The sequence below is a fragment of the Delphinapterus leucas genome, chromosome X (assembly GCF_059928025.1).
Source record: "Delphinapterus leucas isolate spDelLeu-1000000601 "Yukka" chromosome X, BTC_Dleu_Yukka2, whole genome shotgun sequence".
NCBI classification, from domain to species: Eukaryota; Metazoa; Chordata; class Mammalia; order Artiodactyla; family Monodontidae; genus Delphinapterus; species Delphinapterus leucas.
The window spans coordinates 2,899,416-2,918,461 of record NC_143150.1 but is presented as its reverse complement, the minus strand read 5'-3'; the positions used below and the strand labels follow the sequence as shown (position 1 = coordinate 2,918,461).

At 60.9% G+C, this 19,046-nt stretch overlaps 2 protein-coding genes and 1 pseudogene across 2 annotated transcripts; all 3 read left to right on the top strand.

Moving 5' to 3' along the window:
* The first annotated feature begins 5,337 nt into the window (after positions 1–5,337).
* Positions 5,338–6,102, top strand: LOC149744133 (melanoma-associated antigen 10-like). Its single transcript, XM_089904019.1, has one exon. The coding sequence runs from the start codon at positions 5,423–5,425 to the stop codon at positions 5,969–5,971; it is 549 nt and encodes a 182-aa protein (XP_089760145.1). The 5' UTR covers positions 5,338–5,422; the 3' UTR covers positions 5,972–6,102.
* A 2,820-nt stretch (positions 6,103–8,922) lies between these two features.
* Positions 8,923–13,540, top strand: LOC149744132 (paraneoplastic antigen Ma6E pseudogene; annotated as a pseudogene).
* A 927-nt stretch (positions 13,541–14,467) lies between these two features.
* Positions 14,468–17,077, top strand: LOC149744131 (heat shock transcription factor, X-linked-like). The gene is made up of 2 exons (XM_089904008.1): positions 14,468–15,126; positions 16,052–17,077. The coding sequence occupies exons 1-2, from the start codon at positions 14,581–14,583 to the stop codon at positions 16,589–16,591; spliced, it is 1,086 nt and encodes a 361-aa protein (XP_089760134.1). The 5' UTR covers positions 14,468–14,580; the 3' UTR covers positions 16,592–17,077.
* Positions 17,078–19,046: the final 1,969 nt, after the last annotated feature.

Genomic DNA, 19,046 nt, shown 5'->3' with positions numbered 1-19,046 from the left:
CAGGGCCAACTCTGTTCTGGGGTCCAGGCTCCCCCCAGTCCTCCTTCAGGGTGCTCACCTTGACTCAACGCAGGACCTGGGATTCTCTCCCATGCCCACCAGACACCCCCGCCCGTTATACGCCCTCCCCAGCGTCTCTGAAACCCGGATGTCTGAACGTGCTGCACTTGTTCATCCCGCCCTATGGTCTCCAAGGGCCAACTCTGTTCTAGGATCCAGGCTCCCCTCAGTCCACCCTCAGGGCGCTCACCTTGACTCAACACAGGACCTGGGATACTCTCCCGTGCTCACCAGACACCCCGACCCTTATACCGCCTCCCCAGCCTCTCTCAGACCCCGCCCCGTGCTCCCCTCCGCAGCGTCTCTGAGACCCGGAAGTCAGTAAGTACTGCACGTGCTCATCCCGCCCTATGGCCTCCCAGGGTCAACTCTGTTCTGGGGTCCAGGCTCCCCGCAGTCCTAGCTCAGGGCCCTCACCTAGACTCCACGGAGTACCTGGGATTCTCTCCCGTGCTCACCAGACACCCCGACCCTTATACCGCCTCCGCAGCCTATCTGAGACCCCGCCCCCTGTTCCCCCTCCGCAGAGTCTCTGAGACCCGGATGTCAGGAAGTGCTGCACGTGCTCATCCCGCCCTATGGCCTCCCAGGGCCAACTCTATTCTGGGGTCCAGGCTCCCCTCAGTCCTCCCTCAGGGTGCTCACCTTGACTCCGCGGAGGACCTGGGATTCTCTCCCGTGCCCACCAGAATCCCCGACCCTTATACCCCCTCCATAGCCTCTGTGAGAACCCGCCCTGTGCTCCCGCTCTGCAGCGTCTGTGAGACCCGGATGTCAGGAAGTGCTGCACGTGGTCATCCCACCCTATGGCCTCCCAGAGCCAACTCTTTCTGGGGTCCAGGCTCCCCTCAGTCCTCCTTCAGGGCCGTCACCTTGACTCAATGCAGGACCTGAGATTCTCTCCTGTGCTCACCAGACACCCCGACTCTTATACCTCCTCCCCAGGCTCTCTGAGACCCCGCCCCTTAGTTCCCTCCCCAGCGTCTCTGAGACCCGGATGTCAGGAAGTGCTGCACGTGCTCATCTCGCCCTATGGCCTCCCACGGCCAACTCTGTTCTGGGGTCCAGGCTCCCCTCAGTCCTCCCTCAGGGCCCTCACCTTGACTCCACAGAGGACCTCGTTTTCTCTCCCGTGCCCACCAGACACCCCGACCCTTATACCCACTCCCTAGCCTCTCTGAGACCCCGCCCCTTAGTCCCCTCCCCAGCGTCTCTGAGACCCAGATGTCAGGAAGTGCTGCACGTGCTCATCCCGCCCTATGGCCTCCCAGGGCTAACTCTGTTCTGGGGTCCAGGCTCCCGTCAGTCCTCCTTCAGGGTGCTCACCTTGACTCAACACAGGACCTGGGATTCTCTCCTGTGCTCACCAGACACGCTGACCCTTATACCGCCTCCCCAGGCTCTCTGAGACCCCGCCCCATGCTCCCCCTCCACAGCGTGTCTGAGACCCGGATGTCAGGAAGTGCTGCACGTGCTCTTTCTGCCCTATGGCCTCCCAGGGCCAACTCTGTTCTGGGGTCCAGGCTCCCCTCAGTCTTCCCTCAGGGCACTCACCTTGACTCCACGCAGGACCTGGATTTTCTCCTGTGCGCGCCTGAGACCCCGCCCCTTATACCCCCTCCCCAGCCTCTCTGAGACCCTGCCCCTTACACCCCCTCCCCAGCGTCTCTGAGACCCGGATGTCAGGAAGTGCTGCACGTGCTCATCCTGCCCTCTGGCCTCCCAGGACCAACTCTCTTCTGGGGTCCAGGCTCCCCTCAGTCCTCCCTCAGGGCCGTCACCTTGACTCCACGCAGGACCTGGGATACTCTCCCGTGCCCACCAGACACCCCGACCCTTATACCGCCTCCCCAGCCTCTCTGAGACCCTGCCCCGTGCTCCCCCTCCGCAGCGTGTCTGAGACCCGGATGTCTGGAAGTGCTGCACTTGTTCATCCCACCCTATGGTCTCCAAGAACCAACTCTATTCAGGGATCCAGGTTCCCCTCAGTCCTAGCTCAGTGCTCTCACCTTCACGCCAAGCAGGAACTGGATTCTCTCCTGTGCCCGCCTGAGACCCCGCCCCTTATAACCCCTCCCCAGCCTCTCTGAGACCCTACCCCTTACACCCTCTCCCCAGCGTCTCTGAGACCCGGATGTCAGGAAGTGCTGCGCGCGCTCATCCCGCCCTATGGCCTCCCACGGCCAACTCTGTTCTGGGGTCCAGGTTCCCCTCAGTCCGCCCTCAGGGCCCTCACCTTGACTCCAAGGAGGACCTGGGATTCTATACCTTGCTCACCAGACACCCCGACCCTTATACCGCCTCCCCAGCCTCTCTGAGACCCCACCCCGTGCTCCCCCTCCACAGCGTCTCTGAGACCCGGATGTCAGGAAGTGCTGCACGTGCTCATCCTGCCCTCTGGCCTCCCAGGACCAACTCGGTTCTGGGGTCCAGGCTCCCCTCAGTCCTCCTTCAGGGCCGTCACCTTGACTCCACGCAGGACCTGGGATTCTCTCCCGTGCCCACGAGACCCCCCGACCCTTATACCGCCTCCCCAGCCTCTCTGAGACCCCGCCCCATGCTCCCCCTCCGCAGTGTCTCTGAGACCCAGATGTCAGGAAGTGCTTCACGTGCTCATCTCGCCCTATGGCCTCCCACGGCCAACTCTGTTCTGGGGTCCAGGCTGCCACCAGTCCTCCCTCAGGGCGCTCACCTTGACTCAACGCAGGACCTGGGCTTCTCTCCCGTGCCCACGAGACACCCCGACCCTTATATCGCATCCTCAGCCTCTCTGAGACCCCGCCCCTTACACCCCCTCCCCATCGTTTGTGAGACCCGGATGTCAGGAAGTGCTGCACGTGTTCATCCCGCCCTGTGGTCTCCAAGGGCCACTTCTGTTCTGGGATCCAGGTTCCCCTCCTCCTCCCTCAGTGGTCTCACCTTGACTCCAAGCAGTAACTGGATTCTCTCCTGTGCCCGCCTGAGACCCCGCCCCTTACACCCCATCCCCAGCCTCTCTGAGACCGCGCCCCTTACACCCCCTCCCTAGAGTCTGAGACTGGGATGTCAGGAAGTGGTGGAGGTGCTCATCCCGCCCTATGTCCTCCCAGGGCCAACTCTGTTCTGGGGTTCAGGCTCCCCTCAGTTCTCCCTCAGGGCCCTCACCTTGACTGCACGCAGGACCTGGATTCTCTCCTGTGCCCGCCTGAGACCCCGCCCCTTACACCCCCTCCCCAGCGTCTCTGAGACCCGGATGTCAGGAAGTGCTGCATGTGCTCATCCCGCCGTATGGCTTCCAACGACCAACTCTGTTCTGGGACCCAGGCTCCCCTCAATCCTCCCTAAGTGCTCTCACCTTGACTCCACGCAGGACCTGGGATTCTCTCCTGTGCCCGCCTGAGACCCCGCCCCTTATACCCCTCCGTAGCCTCTATGAGACCCCGCCCCTTATACCCGCTCCGCAGTCTCTGTGAGACCCTGACCCTTATACCCTTCCCTGCCTTCAGCCCTGGGAGGCCCTGGGGCGGAATGAGCACTTGGCAGCGAGTCCTCACTTACGTATCCGGGTCTCAGAGAGGCTTAGGAACAGGTATAAGCGTCCGGTCTCAGGTGTGCTATGGCTAGAATCCCAGGTCCTGCGTGGAGTCAAGGTGAGGGGCTTGAGGGAGGACTGAGGAAAACGTGGACCCCAGAACAGAGTTGGCCCAGTGAGGTCATAGGGCGGGATGAACACATCAGCACTTCCTGACTTCCGGGTCTCAGAGAAGCTGGGGACCTGGGATAAGGGGCGGGGTCTCATGAGCGCAGAGGGTAAAATGTCAGGTCCCTGGTGGACTAAGGTTAGGGCCCTTAGGCAGGACTGAGGGGACCCTGAGGGAGGACAAAAGGGACCCACCAGATCACCGCCCTTGCAGGTGGCCGTGGGAGGCCCCGGGGCGGGATGAGCACGGTAGGCCTGTCCTGACGTCCTGACGTCAGGGTCTCTGAGAGACTGGAGACCTGGTATAAGGAGCAGGGACTCACACTGGCAGACGGGACAATCCCAGGTCCTGCCCAGAGTCCAGCCTGCACGCGAGGAAGGAAGGACTGAGGACGTTAGACCCCAACACAGGGAGGGATCCTTTGCCCTTCCGCGGGGGCCTTGGAGGCGCCAGAGCATGGTCAGCAGATGAGATGTTTCCTGACCTCTGGGTCGGGGTCCTCAGGAGGTCAGGTGTTTGGTGTGAGGGGTGAGCCTTCAGGTCCGCAGAGGGTGGACTCCCAGGACCCCGAGGGAGGACTGAGCAGACCCCCAGCCCTGGAACAGGGGCCTCAACAGAAACCTGCCCCTGTGGTCAGCGCTGGGAGGCCAGGCAGGATGTGAGGAGGAGGTGAGGACCCAGCATCTCTCCATCCTAGGACCCTTGGGAGGCCCTGGGCAGGTGCGGCCACCTGTGGGGCCCCCTCCCTGCTTTCTGTTCAGATTCGGGGTCCTGATCTGAGTTTCCCCTCAGGCCTGCAAAGGGGAGGGTCCAGGCCCTTAAGGGGAAGAGTGAGCACGACGAGCGAGCCCCGAGGGGACCACCCACCCCAGAACTCAGAACTGGGGCACCTCACAGAGTCCGGCCCAATCCTCCTACCAGCACCGAGGCCCAGAGCTGTGCCACAGTTTACACAAGAGGTGCGGCCCTCCATTCCTCTTACAGGGGCTCCAGGAACCGGGAGGCGAAGGCCCAGGTCTGAGGACCGTGTCCTCAGGGCACAGAGCAGAGGAGGCCCAGGCAGCGCCAGGAGTCAAGGGGAGGTGCGTGCCCTGAGTGTGTACCCAGGGGCTCCCCCTCCCAGAACAGAGGGGACCCCACAACACCCAAGTCACCCCACCCCCCTGACAGCCCCAGAACCTGGGGCCGTGCTGGCTGCACCCTGAGGAGCCCCCTCACTTCCTTCTTCAGGTTGGCAGGGGACAGGCCGCCCAGGAGGAGCGCCCCTGTTAGGCCCGAGGGCAGCCTTTAAGAGGAGACCTGTAAGTGGCCTTTGTCAGAGCTGCCCAGGGTGCCTTTCTCTGCCGAGGCCGCTCACACCCGCTCTCTACCCCAGGTAAGAGGTCCCCTGCCCACACTCCCGTGGGCTGCCCGACCCCAGTGATCAGGCCCCTGGTCGAGATGAGTGAGCTCCGCCAGCCTGAGGCCGACCTTCAGGCCCCAGTCCCGGCCCAGGGTCCGGTGGAGGCGCCGCTGCTGGGGGCTGCGGGGGAGGAGGCCGCATCCCGCTCGTCCTCCGCCTCCCCTGGCGCCCCCTCCGTCTCCGCCTATGCCGAGCCCTTGCCCCGCGAGGCACTTGCTGTGCCGATGGCTGACCTGGTGGCGTTGCTGCTCGTGTATCGCCGCCGACCTCCGAGGCGGAGATGCTGAGTATGGTCCTCCGGGAGCATCGGGACCACTTCCCCGAGGTCTTCAGCCACGCTTGCGAGTGCCTGCAGCTGGCGTTTGGCTTGGACGTGAAGGAGGTGGACTCCCGCGAGCGCACCTACGTCCTGGTCCCCACCCTGGGCCTCACCTGGGATGCAGTGCTGAGCGACGGGCAGTGCACGCCCGAGGCCGGCCTCCTGGTGCTGGTCCTGGGCGTGATCACGCTGTTCGGTGACCACGCCCCTGAGGAGGAGGTGTGGGGAGTGCTCGGCAACATGGGGGTGTGTGCCGGGAGGGAGCCCTGCATCTATGGGGAGCCCAGGGAGCTGCTCACCAAAGTGTGGGTGCAGGAGGGCTACCTGGAGTACCGGCAGGTGCCCCAGAGCGACCCTGCCCGCTACGAGTTCCTGTGGGGTGCCCGGGCCTACGCGGAGACCAGCAAGTGGCAGGTCCTGGAGCATCTGCTCAGGGTCAGTATCTTGGATCCCAGGTCCTTCCCATCCCTGTGTGCAGAGGGTGTGAGCGACGAGGAAGAGGGAGCCTGAGCCAGAGCAGCAGCCAGGCTCCTTCCAGGCCCAAGTTCACTGGTAGCAAGTGAGGCTGGTCCTTCACTCTGAGTTTGAAGAGGGAGCGGTCGAGTTTCCAAGTAGTGAGGGCCCCTGCGAGTGGGGGGAACATGGTGTGTCGCATCTTTGGGTTCCTGTTGTGTAAGATGACATGGAATATCATCTGTGTTTTCTTTAGGAAGTTTTCAAATATTGTTCCATTTGAAAGAAGGCTTAATAAGCTTCAGTATCTAAGTTTGTAAATGACATTAATCACACATGTATTTGCACTAATTCAGTTCAACGACAAGAGTTTTGCAATTGTGTAAAACAAATTGTAGGATTCCCATATTGTTCGGTGATGGTGAACAAGATAACATGGCATTGGAATAGGAATTTACTTGGAAATGTGAAAGTAAATAGCACTACAACTGAAGGTCACCACGTTGTTCCTCGGGACACCTCGTCGTCCGCTCAGTGGTGGGTGCCCTGCTGTGGGACTTTCCTGTTCCAGCCAGAGGGCAGGGCCAGGCCCCAAGCATGTGGGCCAGAGGGGGAGTGGCTGACCTGAGGGAGCGGGCATGGCTGGCGCCCATCTTCCTGGCGAGACACCACCCGCAGGGCCCTGAGGAAGGGAGACTGTGGGGGGATGGAGGGCCGCCGGGTGGGGTGTAGCGGAGGCACCTTTTTGAGGACCCTGGGGGGCGCCGGGACCCGTGGGCTCCGGTGGCCGTTAGAAGTTCCTCTGTGTGTTGTTATGCCCTCTGTTCAATGGTTTCAGTCAATGTTTCTCTTTAATAAATTTCCCTGAACGTTTCCTCTGAGTCTGGCCTCTGCTGTGGGCAATGGAGGGAAAGGGCTGCTGCGGGTGAGGGCGTGGGTCCAGAGTGCGATTCCTGCTCAGCACCCATGGGACACTTCTCCAGGGAGAGGGTAAGGTAGGCACTTTGCAGACCCAGACCTCATGAGGGTTTTTCTTCCAGTTCATAGGTGAACTGTAAAGCTTTAGCGAAAACTGATAATTGCCTAAAAAGGCAGTAGAGAAGTTAAAATGTAAATGAAAACCTTGATTATCTCAGCAGGAAAAAGGGAACATAGGAGCAACAATAGATGGACAGACACTGCTATGGACTGAATATTTGTAAACCTCTCCCCCTCATTCACCTGTTAAATTCTAACCCCCAAAGGGATGGGATTTGGAGGTGGGGCCCTGGGAAGTGATTAGCCCATGAGGGGGGAGCCCTCATGAATGATTACCTCCCTTATAAAAGAGGCCCCAGACGGCTGCCTCATTCTTTTGTGCCATGTGAGAAGATGGCTAGTTGATACAACTAGACAAGAAATCAGTCCATATGAAGAAGAGCTTTATTACTATTATTTATTACTCAGTTGTACAAAGGAACGAAACTGGGTCATTTGTAGATGCGTGGATGGATCTAGAGACCGTCATACAGAGTGAAGGAAGTCAGAAAGAGAGAAACAAATATCGTGTATTAATGCACATATGTGGAACCTAGATAAATGGTACAGATGAACCGGTTTGCAGGGCAGAAATAGAGACACAGACGTAGAGCACAAACATATGGGCACCAAGGTGAGAAAATGGTGGGGGCGGGCGGGGGGTGTGATGAATTGGGAGATTGGGATTGACAAATGTACACTAATATGTATAAAATGGGTAACTCATAAGAACCTGCTGTATAAAAAAATACATAAAATAAAATTCAAAAATTAAAACAAACCAAAGAAATAAGAATAGGTTTATGACATTATCAATCACAGTAGAAAACCACCTGTGAAGACAAATGGACGTACTTGCCACAATGGGCTCTGCATCGCCAAGTTTGCTCCCCCAACTCCGCAGCCTTGCAGGGAGGCCTTCCTATTGGTGGAAGGCCAATGGGCGTGTCTTTTGCTTCCGGAGGCGCCAAGCCTTGGGACCTCAGGCCCTCAGTGCGCATGGCTACTGCTGCTTCCGTAGCAAAGCGCCTCCTCACGTGCTCTTCTGATCCAACCACTTTCCCTGTAAAGCGACGTCTAGAACTTTCTCCCTCATCTTCCTGGGGCTTCCGGGAACACCCGGAAACCACGTGGCGTTCGCACAGAGTGCCTGGGACAGTCGGCTGCACAGTTCCCGGCTGCTCGGCTGAGACGAGCTCTTCAGCCCCTCGTGAGCGGGACTACGGAGCCATCCACAGGGTCAGAGCAAGTCAGGAGACAGGCGGGGGCTTTGCCGGGGGTTGGACTCCGCAGGTACCGGGGGCCCTGGGAAGGAGTGGAGGTCGGGGGAGGGCTACGGGCTGCTCGGTTGGGAGTGGGGGAGCGGCGGCAGAGGGTAGCGGGCTGAAGGGGGCTGAGGGAAGGGTCCCCCAGTGAGCGGGTCAGAGGGGAGGACCGCTGGCTTCCGGGGTGGCTGGTGGGGGGCGTTCTGGAGTCGGGGTGCAGAGGGTGGGGCTAATGGCTAAGCGTGGGGTGGGGGCCGGAGCAGAGGGCTTCCTGCCGGTCGGGTGGGGCCGGCTTTGGGGGCCAGAGGAGAGGACGACTGGCTGCGGGGGTGGGGAGGACGGCCCGGGCGGGCCCCACCCCCGGGGCCGAGACCGGAGGGGAGGGCTAACGGCTGCTGCGTGTGGCGGGAGGAAGGGGGAGCTACTCCTGGCTGAGGCGGGGGTCGATGGGGAGGACTCCCGGGCGCGGGTGCGGTAGGCGTTAGGGAAGCTCCCGCTGGGGCGGGGCGTGGGGTGGGGGGGGCGGGCGCTCGTGGCAGTTAGGGGGCTCCAGCTCCCGGGTGGGCGGGGGCAAGACGGGTGGGCTGTGCGTCTGGGGTACGAGAAGCGAGAGCCTCCGGCGCTGAGTGTGCTCGGGGGAGGACTCCCCGGTGTGGGGAGGTGAGAGAGGCAGTCTGACCTGTATGCATGGCGGGGCGCCCGGCTTCCAGGGCCCAGAGCGGAGCGCCACCAGCTGGTGGGTGGGGGAGGGTGTATGGAGGGGATGTAGTGCGAGGGGCCGGGGAGGAGCCGCCTGGCCACGGGGCGCGTAAGTGATGCTGAGAGGGGGAGGCGCTGGGGCTGCTGTGATCTGGTGGAGGCTGTTGGCCATGACAGATGGATTTGTGGGGGTCCAGGGAGGGGCTCTGGCCCACTGCATTAGGCATCGAGAGCTTCAGGTCGCCTCTGTCCGGGTGGCACAGGAATTGCAGAGGTGGGTGGGCAGGGCAAGGCCCTGGCCTCCGCACAGAGTACGCAGATTCTTTACGAGGGTGCTTTGCACATTCACCCGGACACGCCATACCAGAGTTGTAAAAAAGTCTCCATAAATTTAGCAGTATTGCAAGTTTACATGATAGGTTTTCTCATCACGGGGGAATTCTATTTGATGGTACTAATGATAATATATCTTCAAATATTGGGAAACCCATGGATCAAAGAAAAAATCACAGAGGGACTTAGAAAATATTTCAACGTGAATACTAAAAAAGCACAACTTACCAAAATTAGTGGGAGGCAGCAAAAAGCGACAGGAGGAAACTGTATTCCCCTAAATGCTTCTGTTAGAAAAGAGTCAGGACATAAATTCAGTGAGCTAACAGTCCATTTAGAGATGCTAGAAGAAGAGCAAAGGAAACATAAAATGAAGTAATAAGAGAGCTAAGAGAGGAAATCAGTGATAGAAAGCAAATTATGGACACGATGAACAAAGCCATGCGCTTCTTTCAAAAGAGCAAGGAAACCGAGAAAGTCCTAGAACGATGAATCACGGAAAAATAGAAAGAACGCTGATCACCAATATGAGGAATGAAAGAGGGCCAACGTTACGGATCAGATGTACATTAACAAAGAGGATATAGGGGAATATTATGGGATATTATGGAAATGTTTATGCTAACAAATTGGAAGACTTGAAACATTCCTTGGGAAAAAGGCAGCTTCCTAAAGCTGAGGCCAGAAATGTAGAAAAGGTGACGAGCCTTCTATCTGTCTTTTTTTAAAACGTTATTTTATTTTATTTTATTTTATTATTGTTTCTTGAGTCGTACGCAACAAGTGCTCTTTTGTTATTATTTTTAAATTTTATTTTTACTTTTGGCTGCGTTGGGTCTTTGTTGCTGCGCGCGGGCTTTCTCTAGGTGCAGCGAGCGGCGGCTACTCTTCGTTGCGGTGCGCAGGCCTCTCATTACGGTGGCTTCTCTTGTTGCAGAGCACGGGCTCCAGGCATGTGGGCTTCAGTAGTTGTGTCACGTGGACTCAGTAGTTGTGGCTCGTGGGCTCTAGAGCGCTGGGTCAGTGGTTGCGGCGCGCGGGGTTAGTGGCTCCGCGGCTTGTGGGATCTTCCCGGACCAGGGATCGAACCTGTGTCCCCTGCACTGACAGGTGGATTCTTACCCACTGCGCCACCAGGGAAGTCCCTAGCCTTCTATCCTGTAAATAAATGGAATTTATTTAAAAAGTTTCCTAAAGTCAAACAAACCAAACAGGGCAGGGAGGTGCTCCAGGCTGCTGCTGTGAGGGGCACTAGGGTGGCCTGTGTGGCACAAACATGATCCTCTCCTCTTTGCACCCACAGGCCGATTCCCACACTTCAACAGCCTGTGCACACCTGTTTGATCGCTTCCCCCCACCCTCAGGTCCTCGAAGATGGCGACGGCTCTGGCGGTATTGCGGGACTGGTGCAGGTCGATGGGCGTGAACGCTCAGCAATCTCTGCTCATCCTGGGAATCCCAGATGACTGCAAAGACCAGGAATTCCAGGAGGCTGTGCAGGCTGCCCTGCGTTCCCTGGGCAGGTACCGAGTGCTGGGCAAGGTCTACAGAAAGGAGCTGGGGTCGAGTGTTGCCCTGGTCGAGTTTGCTGAGTGTTTAAATCGAAGCTTGCTCCCCCGCCAAATACCAGGCAAGGGAGGGCCCTGGACTGTGGTCTGCCTGCCCCAGGCCCCTGATGCTGATTCACAGGATAGACCCAATGTCCCTGCGCAGCCCCAGAGACAAGCAGTGGTTGGCAGGGCAGGTGAGGCAGGAACTGCAGGTCACTCAGGAACTGCAGGGGAGGAGGAAGCTGCAGGGGAGGCGGGAGTCGCAGGTGTGGAGGGAGACAGAGGTGAGGAGGAAGCCTTAGGTGAGGAGGGAGCTGAAGGTGAGGAGGGAGCTGAAGGTGAGGAGGGAGGTGCAGGTGAGGAGGGAGGTGCAGGTGAGGAGGGAGCTGCAGGTGAGGAGGGAGCTGAAGGTGAGGCGGGAGCTGCAGGTGAGGAGGGAGCTGAAGGTGAGGGAGGTGCAGGTGAGGAGGGAGGTGCAGGTGAGGAGGGAGCTGCAGGTGAGGCAGGAGATGCAGGTGAGGAAGGAGCTGCAGGTGACGAGGGAGCTGCAGGTGAGGCAGGAGATTCAGGTGAGGAAGGAGCTGCAGGTGAGGAGGGAGCCTCAGGTGAGGCAGGAGCTACAGGTGGGGAAAGATCTGAGGGTCGAGCAGGAGCTGAAGGTGAAGCAGGAGTGTCAGATGAGGAAGGAGCTGCAGGTGACGACGGAACCTCAGGTGAGGAAAGAGCTGCAGGTGAAGCAGGAGATGAAGGTCAAGCAGGAGCTGAGTCAGGTGAGGAAGGAGCTGCAGGTGCGGAAGGAGCTGAGGGTGAAGCAGGAGCTGAGGGTGAAGCAGGAGCTGAAGGTGAAGCAGGAGCTGAGTCAGATGAGGAAGGAGCTGCAGGTTACAGAAATGTTGCAGGCGTGGCAGGACTTCTGAGTATGGCAGGACCCACAGGCCAGGCAATGACTGCGCCTGAGGAAGCAGTTGTGACAGTGGCAGGCGCCATGGGTGAGGCAGGGCCCGGGACCCAGCAGTGGAGGCAGGCCCTGCAGCCCGTGCTACACGGCATGGGCTACCAGGAGCTGGGAACCTTCTCTGGGATGGAAGAGCCGGGCCACGGGGAAGAGTCCTCTGAGAGCTGGCTGGAGCAGGCCAACGACATGCTGCACCTGTGGCGCCACGTGTCTGAGAGGGAGAGGAGGAGGAGGCTGGTGGAGAGCTTGCGCGGCCCCGCGCTGGACCTCCTGCGTGGCCTCCTGGCGGAAGATCCCGAGCTGGCTGCCCAGGACTGCCTGGCCGCGCTGGTGCAGGTGTTTGGGAACAAGGACCCCCGGGGGAGTGCTCGGCTGAAGTTCGTGACCTGTGCCCAGCGGCCCCAGGAGACTCTCTCTGCGTACGTGAGGCGCCTGGAAGGCCTGCTGCAGTCGGCCCTGGAGAAGGGGGCCATCCACCCGGCCATGGCGGACCAGGCGCGTGCCCGGCAGGTGCTGATGCGGGCCCGGCTGCACGACACGCTCCGGGACACGCTGAGGACGATGCGGCTGAGGAGGAGGCCTCCCGGCTTTGCGGGGATGCTGCGGCTCATCCAGAAGACCGAGGCCTGGGAGGCCGGCCCGGCTAGCAGGGAGCACTTCCCAGGGCAGGAAGAGGCCCGTGTGGACGTTGGAGTCCTGGCAGCAGCCGCCCAGGCCGCCGCGGCCCATGAGGCCATCACCGCAGGTACCACTGCACATGGCACCAAGGCCTCCCTGGCCGGTGAAGATGCCACCGCCCAGGCCGCCCGTTCCAAGGAAGGGAGCGCCGAGGACCACCCGGCACGTGAGGAGGCCAGTGCGGCAGTTGCCGGCACTGCCAAGGCTGGCGAGGCGGCCCCTGAAGAACATGGTGCCGCCAGGGCAGCCCCTGGCCCTGGGGAGAGCAGCAAGGCGTCCGCGGCCACTCAGGAAGATGGAAGTGCTGCCGCCCCTGCGGGCCTAGGTCAGGCAGTTCCCTCAGATGCCCCCAGAGTCCCCATGTCTGGCCTTTTGGGCAGTGCTTCCCCGGTGGCCCCAGGAGGTCCTGGCTGGGAGCCAGAGGGCCTCGCCCAGGCAGGAGGCCAGGAGGCCGAGGAGAGCCCCGAGGAGGGGCTCAAGCCCATCCCAAAAGAGCCGGGAAATGAGGACGGGGCTGCAGAGATGAGCCCCCCGGGGTCCACCTCGGGCCAGTAGGCTCAGCAGGCCGTGGGGCCGCCAGGCTTGGAGGCAGGGGGAGGCCAGGCCTGGCAGCCTACTGGCCCCATATTAGGGGCTACTCAAGGTGCCTGGGCCTCCCTCCTGAGAGGGGACCCCTATTCATCATCCCCTGAGGCAGGTTGCTCCCTGTACTGGCAAGCCCAAATGTGTCCCTCTAGGCCCCAGAGGGACCCAGGTGTCAAGGAACCCCCCAGCCCCCGCTCCCCTCCCCCCAACACACACACCCTAGCCATCGCCCCCCCGCAGAGCCCTGAGGTGTGCCACGTGCCAGCCAAGGCTCTGGTCTCTGTGGGCCAGTGTCGTGAGCTCAACGTGTGCTTTCTGGGCATAGATTCAGGCCCAGCGCTGCCTGTTGTTGTGGAAATGTGCATGTGTTCCCCTCTGAGCAGTTCCCCCAAACCCTGCGCGGCGTGGAGACCCCGAGCCCAGTCCCAGGAGCTGGCGGGAAGGACGGGATGGACGAGGTCACAGCCAGCGCCCAGCCCAGGACCTGGGATCCCACCTGGGACCTTGGGAAGGAAGACCTTGACCGTGGCTGCAGGAGGTCTGCGGGAGGTCCCCCAGGGCTTGTGTTCTGCTGGGCCACCCCGTTGTTCCTCAGGACTCCACGTCCCCGGCTCGGTGGTGCGCGCCCTGCTGTGGGACTGTCCTGTGGCCGCCATAGGGCAGGGCCGGGCCCCAGGCATGTGGGCCAGAAATGGAGGGTCTGCCCTGGGGGGAGCGGGCATGGCCGGCGCCCACCTTCCTGGCGAGAGGCCACCCGCGGGGCCCTCAGGAAGGGAGACTGTGGGGAGACGGAGGGCCGCCGGGTGGGGTGTAGCGGAGGCACCTTTTGGAGGACCCTGGGGGGGGGGGCCCGGGACCCGTGGGCTCCGGTGGCCGTTAGAAGTTCCTCTGTGTGTTGTTATGCCCTCTGTTCAATGGTTTCAGTCAATGTTTCTGTTTAATAAATTTCCCTGAACGTTTCATCTGAGTCTGGCCTCTGCTGTGGGCAATGGAGGGAAAGGGCTGCTGCGGGTGAGGGCGTGGGTCCAGAGTCCGATTCCTGCTCAGCACCCATGGGACACCTCTCCAGGGAGAGGGTAAGGTAGGCACTTTGCAGACCACGACATCGTGAGGGTTTTTCTTCCAGTTTATAGGTGAATTGTAAAGTTTTAGCGCCCTTGACCGTGGGCCGTATCTCAGACGATGCTCGTGCTTGAAATCATGGGTGCTGTGCACGGCCCGGAAGGCCAGGGGACACACAGGAGGACCTCTGACCTCGTGGGTCACACGTGGGTCCGTGCACGTCTGCCTGGCCCGGGGGCTCTGGGACCAGAAGGCCATGCCCGGTTTGCACGAGCGCTCGGCCTGTGGCTCTGCACCCATGCATGAGTGTCTTCGTGCCCCCTGCGATGACGGGCGTGAAGCAGGAGGCTGACATGCTGACGGGCCTGCCCTTTATGATGTCACTTGCTGGCTGGGCTGTGACGTCACCCCCGAGCAACCGGAGCACTTCTGTGAGGGGCTGAGCGGGAGTGTGAGCCCAGGGTGCTGCCGGCCGCGCTGCACTGTCCCGTTTACGTGGCGGAGGGACACGCCGCGCTCCGCATGGCTGCGGACCAGAAGGGCCCCGCCGCGGACAGGGCGCCCGGCTTCGGCGAGGCGCCTCTTCCTCCCGACACAGCGGCTCCGGCCCTCGGCTCAGGGAGCTGCACCCCCCAGTCCCTCGCCCTGGACCAGCCCGTGCCCGCGGGGCACCCCGACCTCAGGCTGCTGCCTGGAGAAGCCGCTTTCCAGGATTTGACGGAAGAGCCTTTGTTTAAAAGGCCTCGCCCCGCCTGCGAGGCCGTGTGGGAAGGCAGCCTGCTCTTCCACCCCTTTCCCAGGAAGCTGTGGACGATCGTCAACAGCAGTCGCTTTGCGTCCATTTGGTGGAATGAAGACGGGACTTGCATAGGCATCAACAGGCCGCTGTTTCAAAAGGAGGTTTTGGACAGGGACGGCCTAGACAAGGTGTTCAAGACAGAATGTATGAAGAGCTTCATCCGCCAGCTTAACCGCTACGGATTCAGCAAAGTGCACCAGGACATGCACACGTCCCTCTGCGTGACCAACCTGTCCACGAAGGAGCGGCCCGCCCACGTCCTGAGCGAGGTAAGGAGGGCGGGGGACGGCGGGGGAGGAGCCCTCTCCAGGGGCTGAGCCGCTGGGCCCGGGGGTGGGGGGCGGGTGCCAACCCCCGGGCCGCCTGGGACGGCGGCAGGCGTGTCGGGAGAGCTTCCTTTAAAGGTGGTACTTGGGGACCTGCGTGACAGCCGGAGCTGGCAGTGCCGCGCGCTGTGTTGGGACGTTGTTATGGGGGGACCCGAAGCGTTCTCAGCACAGGGACGTCACTCCTCTCCCTCCTCCTTTTCCCTTTGGTGTGTCTGTGTGAGGTGATGCGTGTGAACTGGACCCCCTGTGGTGATCATTTCACAGCACACGCGGGCAAGGCGTCATCCTGTACTCCTGACACGTGGGCAGTGCCGCTCGTGCCTGACACGCAGTCACACCGGGGGACAAGAGGACACTGCTGCAACGCTGGCCCTTCCCGTCCTCCTGCTCGGGGACAGTGGCCCGCCGGGGGGAGGGGGGAGGTCTGTGTGCCCCCTTGACTCCCATAGCTCCAGAGCATCACCTGAGTGGGGGCGCAGGTCCCTTCCTGGGAAGCAGTCAGCGTCCCCGGTCTGGCCCCTGGAGGCGCTGGCCAGGGGGCGATTCGGACACTTCCTTAGAAAGCTACCGAACCTTGTTGCAGTCTCGTACCTGCAAACGCCACGTCCCCTTTCGTGGGCCTTGTGCTCATACTAAGGGGCCACGTTCAGTCCTTTTCCAAGGGTGAGAGGTGATGGTGAGTGAGCGAGTCTCGGGGATGTAAACGCTGGGGCCCAGCGTCCTGCTGGGACCGGGTCCCGCTCTCTGCAAAGAGGCCTTGGGTCGGCTGGGGGAGGGCGCCCAGGGGCCCAGCCAGGCGGCTGCTGCTTGCGAGCAGCTCTTTTGTGACTCGGGGTTTCCTTTCCTCTCTCAACTGCGACCTCAGTTACACTTCTACCACAGTCCCCTGTTCCAGAGAGACTGCCCGCACCTCCTGGTGAGGATGCAGCCGAGAGTGCACACTAAACCAGCATCCGGGCAGGTGGACGGCGAGCCGGCAGCCCCGGGGCACCGCCCGGCGCCCAGCGCCGCGGAGCCGCAGCACGGCCTCCCACCGTATCCTGAGCACATCCAGGGGACCCCGAGCTACCCGCAACTCGACCATGCCTCCGCCCTGGCCAGGACTGACTCTGTCGCTCGGGCCCCTCCTCAGACAGCAGCCGAGCCCCCCGCACCGCATCCCAGCGCGCAGGTTCTGGTCCCTCTAGTCCCTGTCCTGGCAGAGGTGGCCCAGCCAGCCGAGGTCCCCTGGCTCTGCTGCGCCTGGCCTCCCGCCCAGATGAGTCCTCCCTGGCCCGTGCCGGGCCTGGCCGCCGCACCCCCGCAAGTCCTCAGCCTGCCCCCCGCGCAGCTCCCGGGGGCCGCGCTGCTGCCTCTTGCGCACCCTGGATGCCCGAGGTGGCCGCCAGGCCTGCCACCTCCCTGACCTTGATCCCTCGGCCCCTGAGCCCCTTTGCTGCTGCTGCATGGGCTCCCGCTATTTCCTGGAATACCCGACCCCTCCAGGCAGGCCCACAGAGGACCCTGACCAGGCAGACCCTGCAGACACACGGAGGTGGTGACGCGGCCAGAACCTTGCAGGGCAATAAAGAGCACGGGGACTTGAGAGCGATGTTCCACCCAACACATGTTTGGCGCCTCCGTCCTGGGCGTGGCTGAGCAGTTGAGTCCCCTCAGCAGGAAACGATGACAGGTGACAGCCCACCCCCGGCACAGTGCGGGCACCTAGCAGACACCTGGAGAAGCCCCTCAGACGCCCTGTGTCCACTCACTAGAAAGACCCTTGAAGGGCTGGACAAGCACAAGGAAGGCCCTGGCACCCGCGGCTTCACAGTTGCGGGGGCATCGTGTCCAGCAGGGTCTCGATTTGACAGATGAGAAGAGCTCAGGCCTCCCCTGGTCAGAGGCCTGAAAAGAGCCCTTACTGTCCTGAGACGCACAGGTGTGGAGGTGACGGTCCCTGGCAGGGGCCTGCGGGTTTTCACGTTGGGGGTGCTCTGTGGTGTCTGGACAGCAGGATTGAGGTTTGCTTTTCACTGCAGGTCCTGCGTCTGGAGACATTTTCCTGGTTCTCTTTTCCTTGCCTTTCGAGCTAAACCCTTAAAGGGCGCCATGCTCCACCACCCTCTGGGCGCTGGGGTGTTGAGCTTATACCGCGAGTCCTTGTGGTCAAGTCCCAGTGATGTGTACAGAGCACTGAAGGCCAGGGCGCACCCCCAGCTCACAGTTGCTGCCTCCACTTGTGGGGGATGGGCTGGGGGACCTGGCCAGGACTCTGTGGCTGTCACAGCGATAGGGCGACATCCCCTCCCAAACACTGCTAAGGAGGGGGCGGGGAGCGGGAATTGCCTGGAGTTCCAGGGGTTAGGACTCTATGCTTTCACTTCGGTGGCCCGGGTTCAATCCCTGGTCGGGGATCTAAGATCCCCCAAGCCTTGTGGGGTGGCCAAAAACACAGAAAAGAAAAAAAAAGTTGGGTTGGGGGAGGAAGGGAAGTAGACCCAAGGTACCAGGAATGATCCAAGCACCAGCAGCCAGAGGAGTCCCGGGTCTGCCCGGGTGATTGGTGGTCCCGTCTGCCGCTCCCGTCTGTCACAATGCCACAGCTAGTGCACGTCAGGGGGGTCTCTTGAGCAGCCTACCAGCAGTGCCCCACATGAACGATGCAAAAATGGACAGAAGGGACGGAGGAAACCGGTCTACAATAGAAGTGGGAGACTTCGGTCCCCCCTGTGATGGATTCAAATGGATCCCCCAGCTCCCACCCCAACCATTAAGTCCACCTGTTGCAGTGCTAATCCCAAGGTGCATGTATTTGGAGATAGCACCCTTGGGGAAGTCAGTAAGGTTAAATGAGGTCACAAGGGTGGGACCCTAGTCCGACAAGAGCGGTGTCCTTTGGAAAAGAAGAAGAGACACCGAAGATCTCCCTCCCTCCCTCCCTCAGCCTCTCTTCCACCCTCCCAACCTCCCTCCCTCTCTCTCCCTCCCTTTCTCTCCCTCCATCCCTCTCTCTCTCCATCCCTCCCTCCCCCTCTGCCCCCTCTCTCCCCGATCCCTCTCTCTCTCTCTCTGCCCCTACGTTCCTCCCCCCTCTTTCCCTCCCTCGCCCCCCGACGTTTATCTCTCTCCCTCCCTCCCCCTCTCTCCCTCCTTCCCTGCTCCTTATCTCTCTCTCCCTTCCCTGTCTCTCCTCCCTCCCCCTCTTCTCTCTTGCCCTCCTTCCCTCCCCCTTCCCCTCTCTCTCTCTCCCTTCCTCCCTTCCCCTCTATCACTCCCTCCATCTCTCTCTCTCTCTCCTCTCTCCTTCACTCCCTACCGCCTCTTTCCCTCCCTCATTCCCCTTCTCTCTCTCCTTCCCTCCGTCCCTCTCTCTCTTGCTTTGGATTCCTCCCTCCATCCTGTGTCCCTCTCTCTCTCTCTCTCTCTCTCTCCCTCTCTCTCTCTCCCTCCCTCCCTCCCTTCCCCCCCCCAACCTGTGCAGAGAAGCAGCCAAGTGAGGGACCAAGAGAAAACCAGCTGTCTGCGAGCCAGGACGAGACACCTTCCCTCACCTGAAACTGCACTTCCCAGCAAGTTGAGGTTGGACTTCTAGCCACCAGGACTGGTACCCAGTACATTTCTGTAGTTTTAGCCACCTCCTCTGTGGGACCTTGCTATGGCAGCTCTAAGCAGACTAACACAGCCTGCTTTCATTATGGGTACAGCGACCAGACAGCACCGCAGTAAGGGAATCACAGATTTGAACAGCACTGTACAAAGGCTAGGTCTCATGACATGTGTAGACTATTAGCCCCAAGAACAGAATAGACACGTGCTCGTCAAGCGTACCTAGAACGTTCTCCAGGGCACTCCACGCGTCAGGCCACACAGCATCCCTC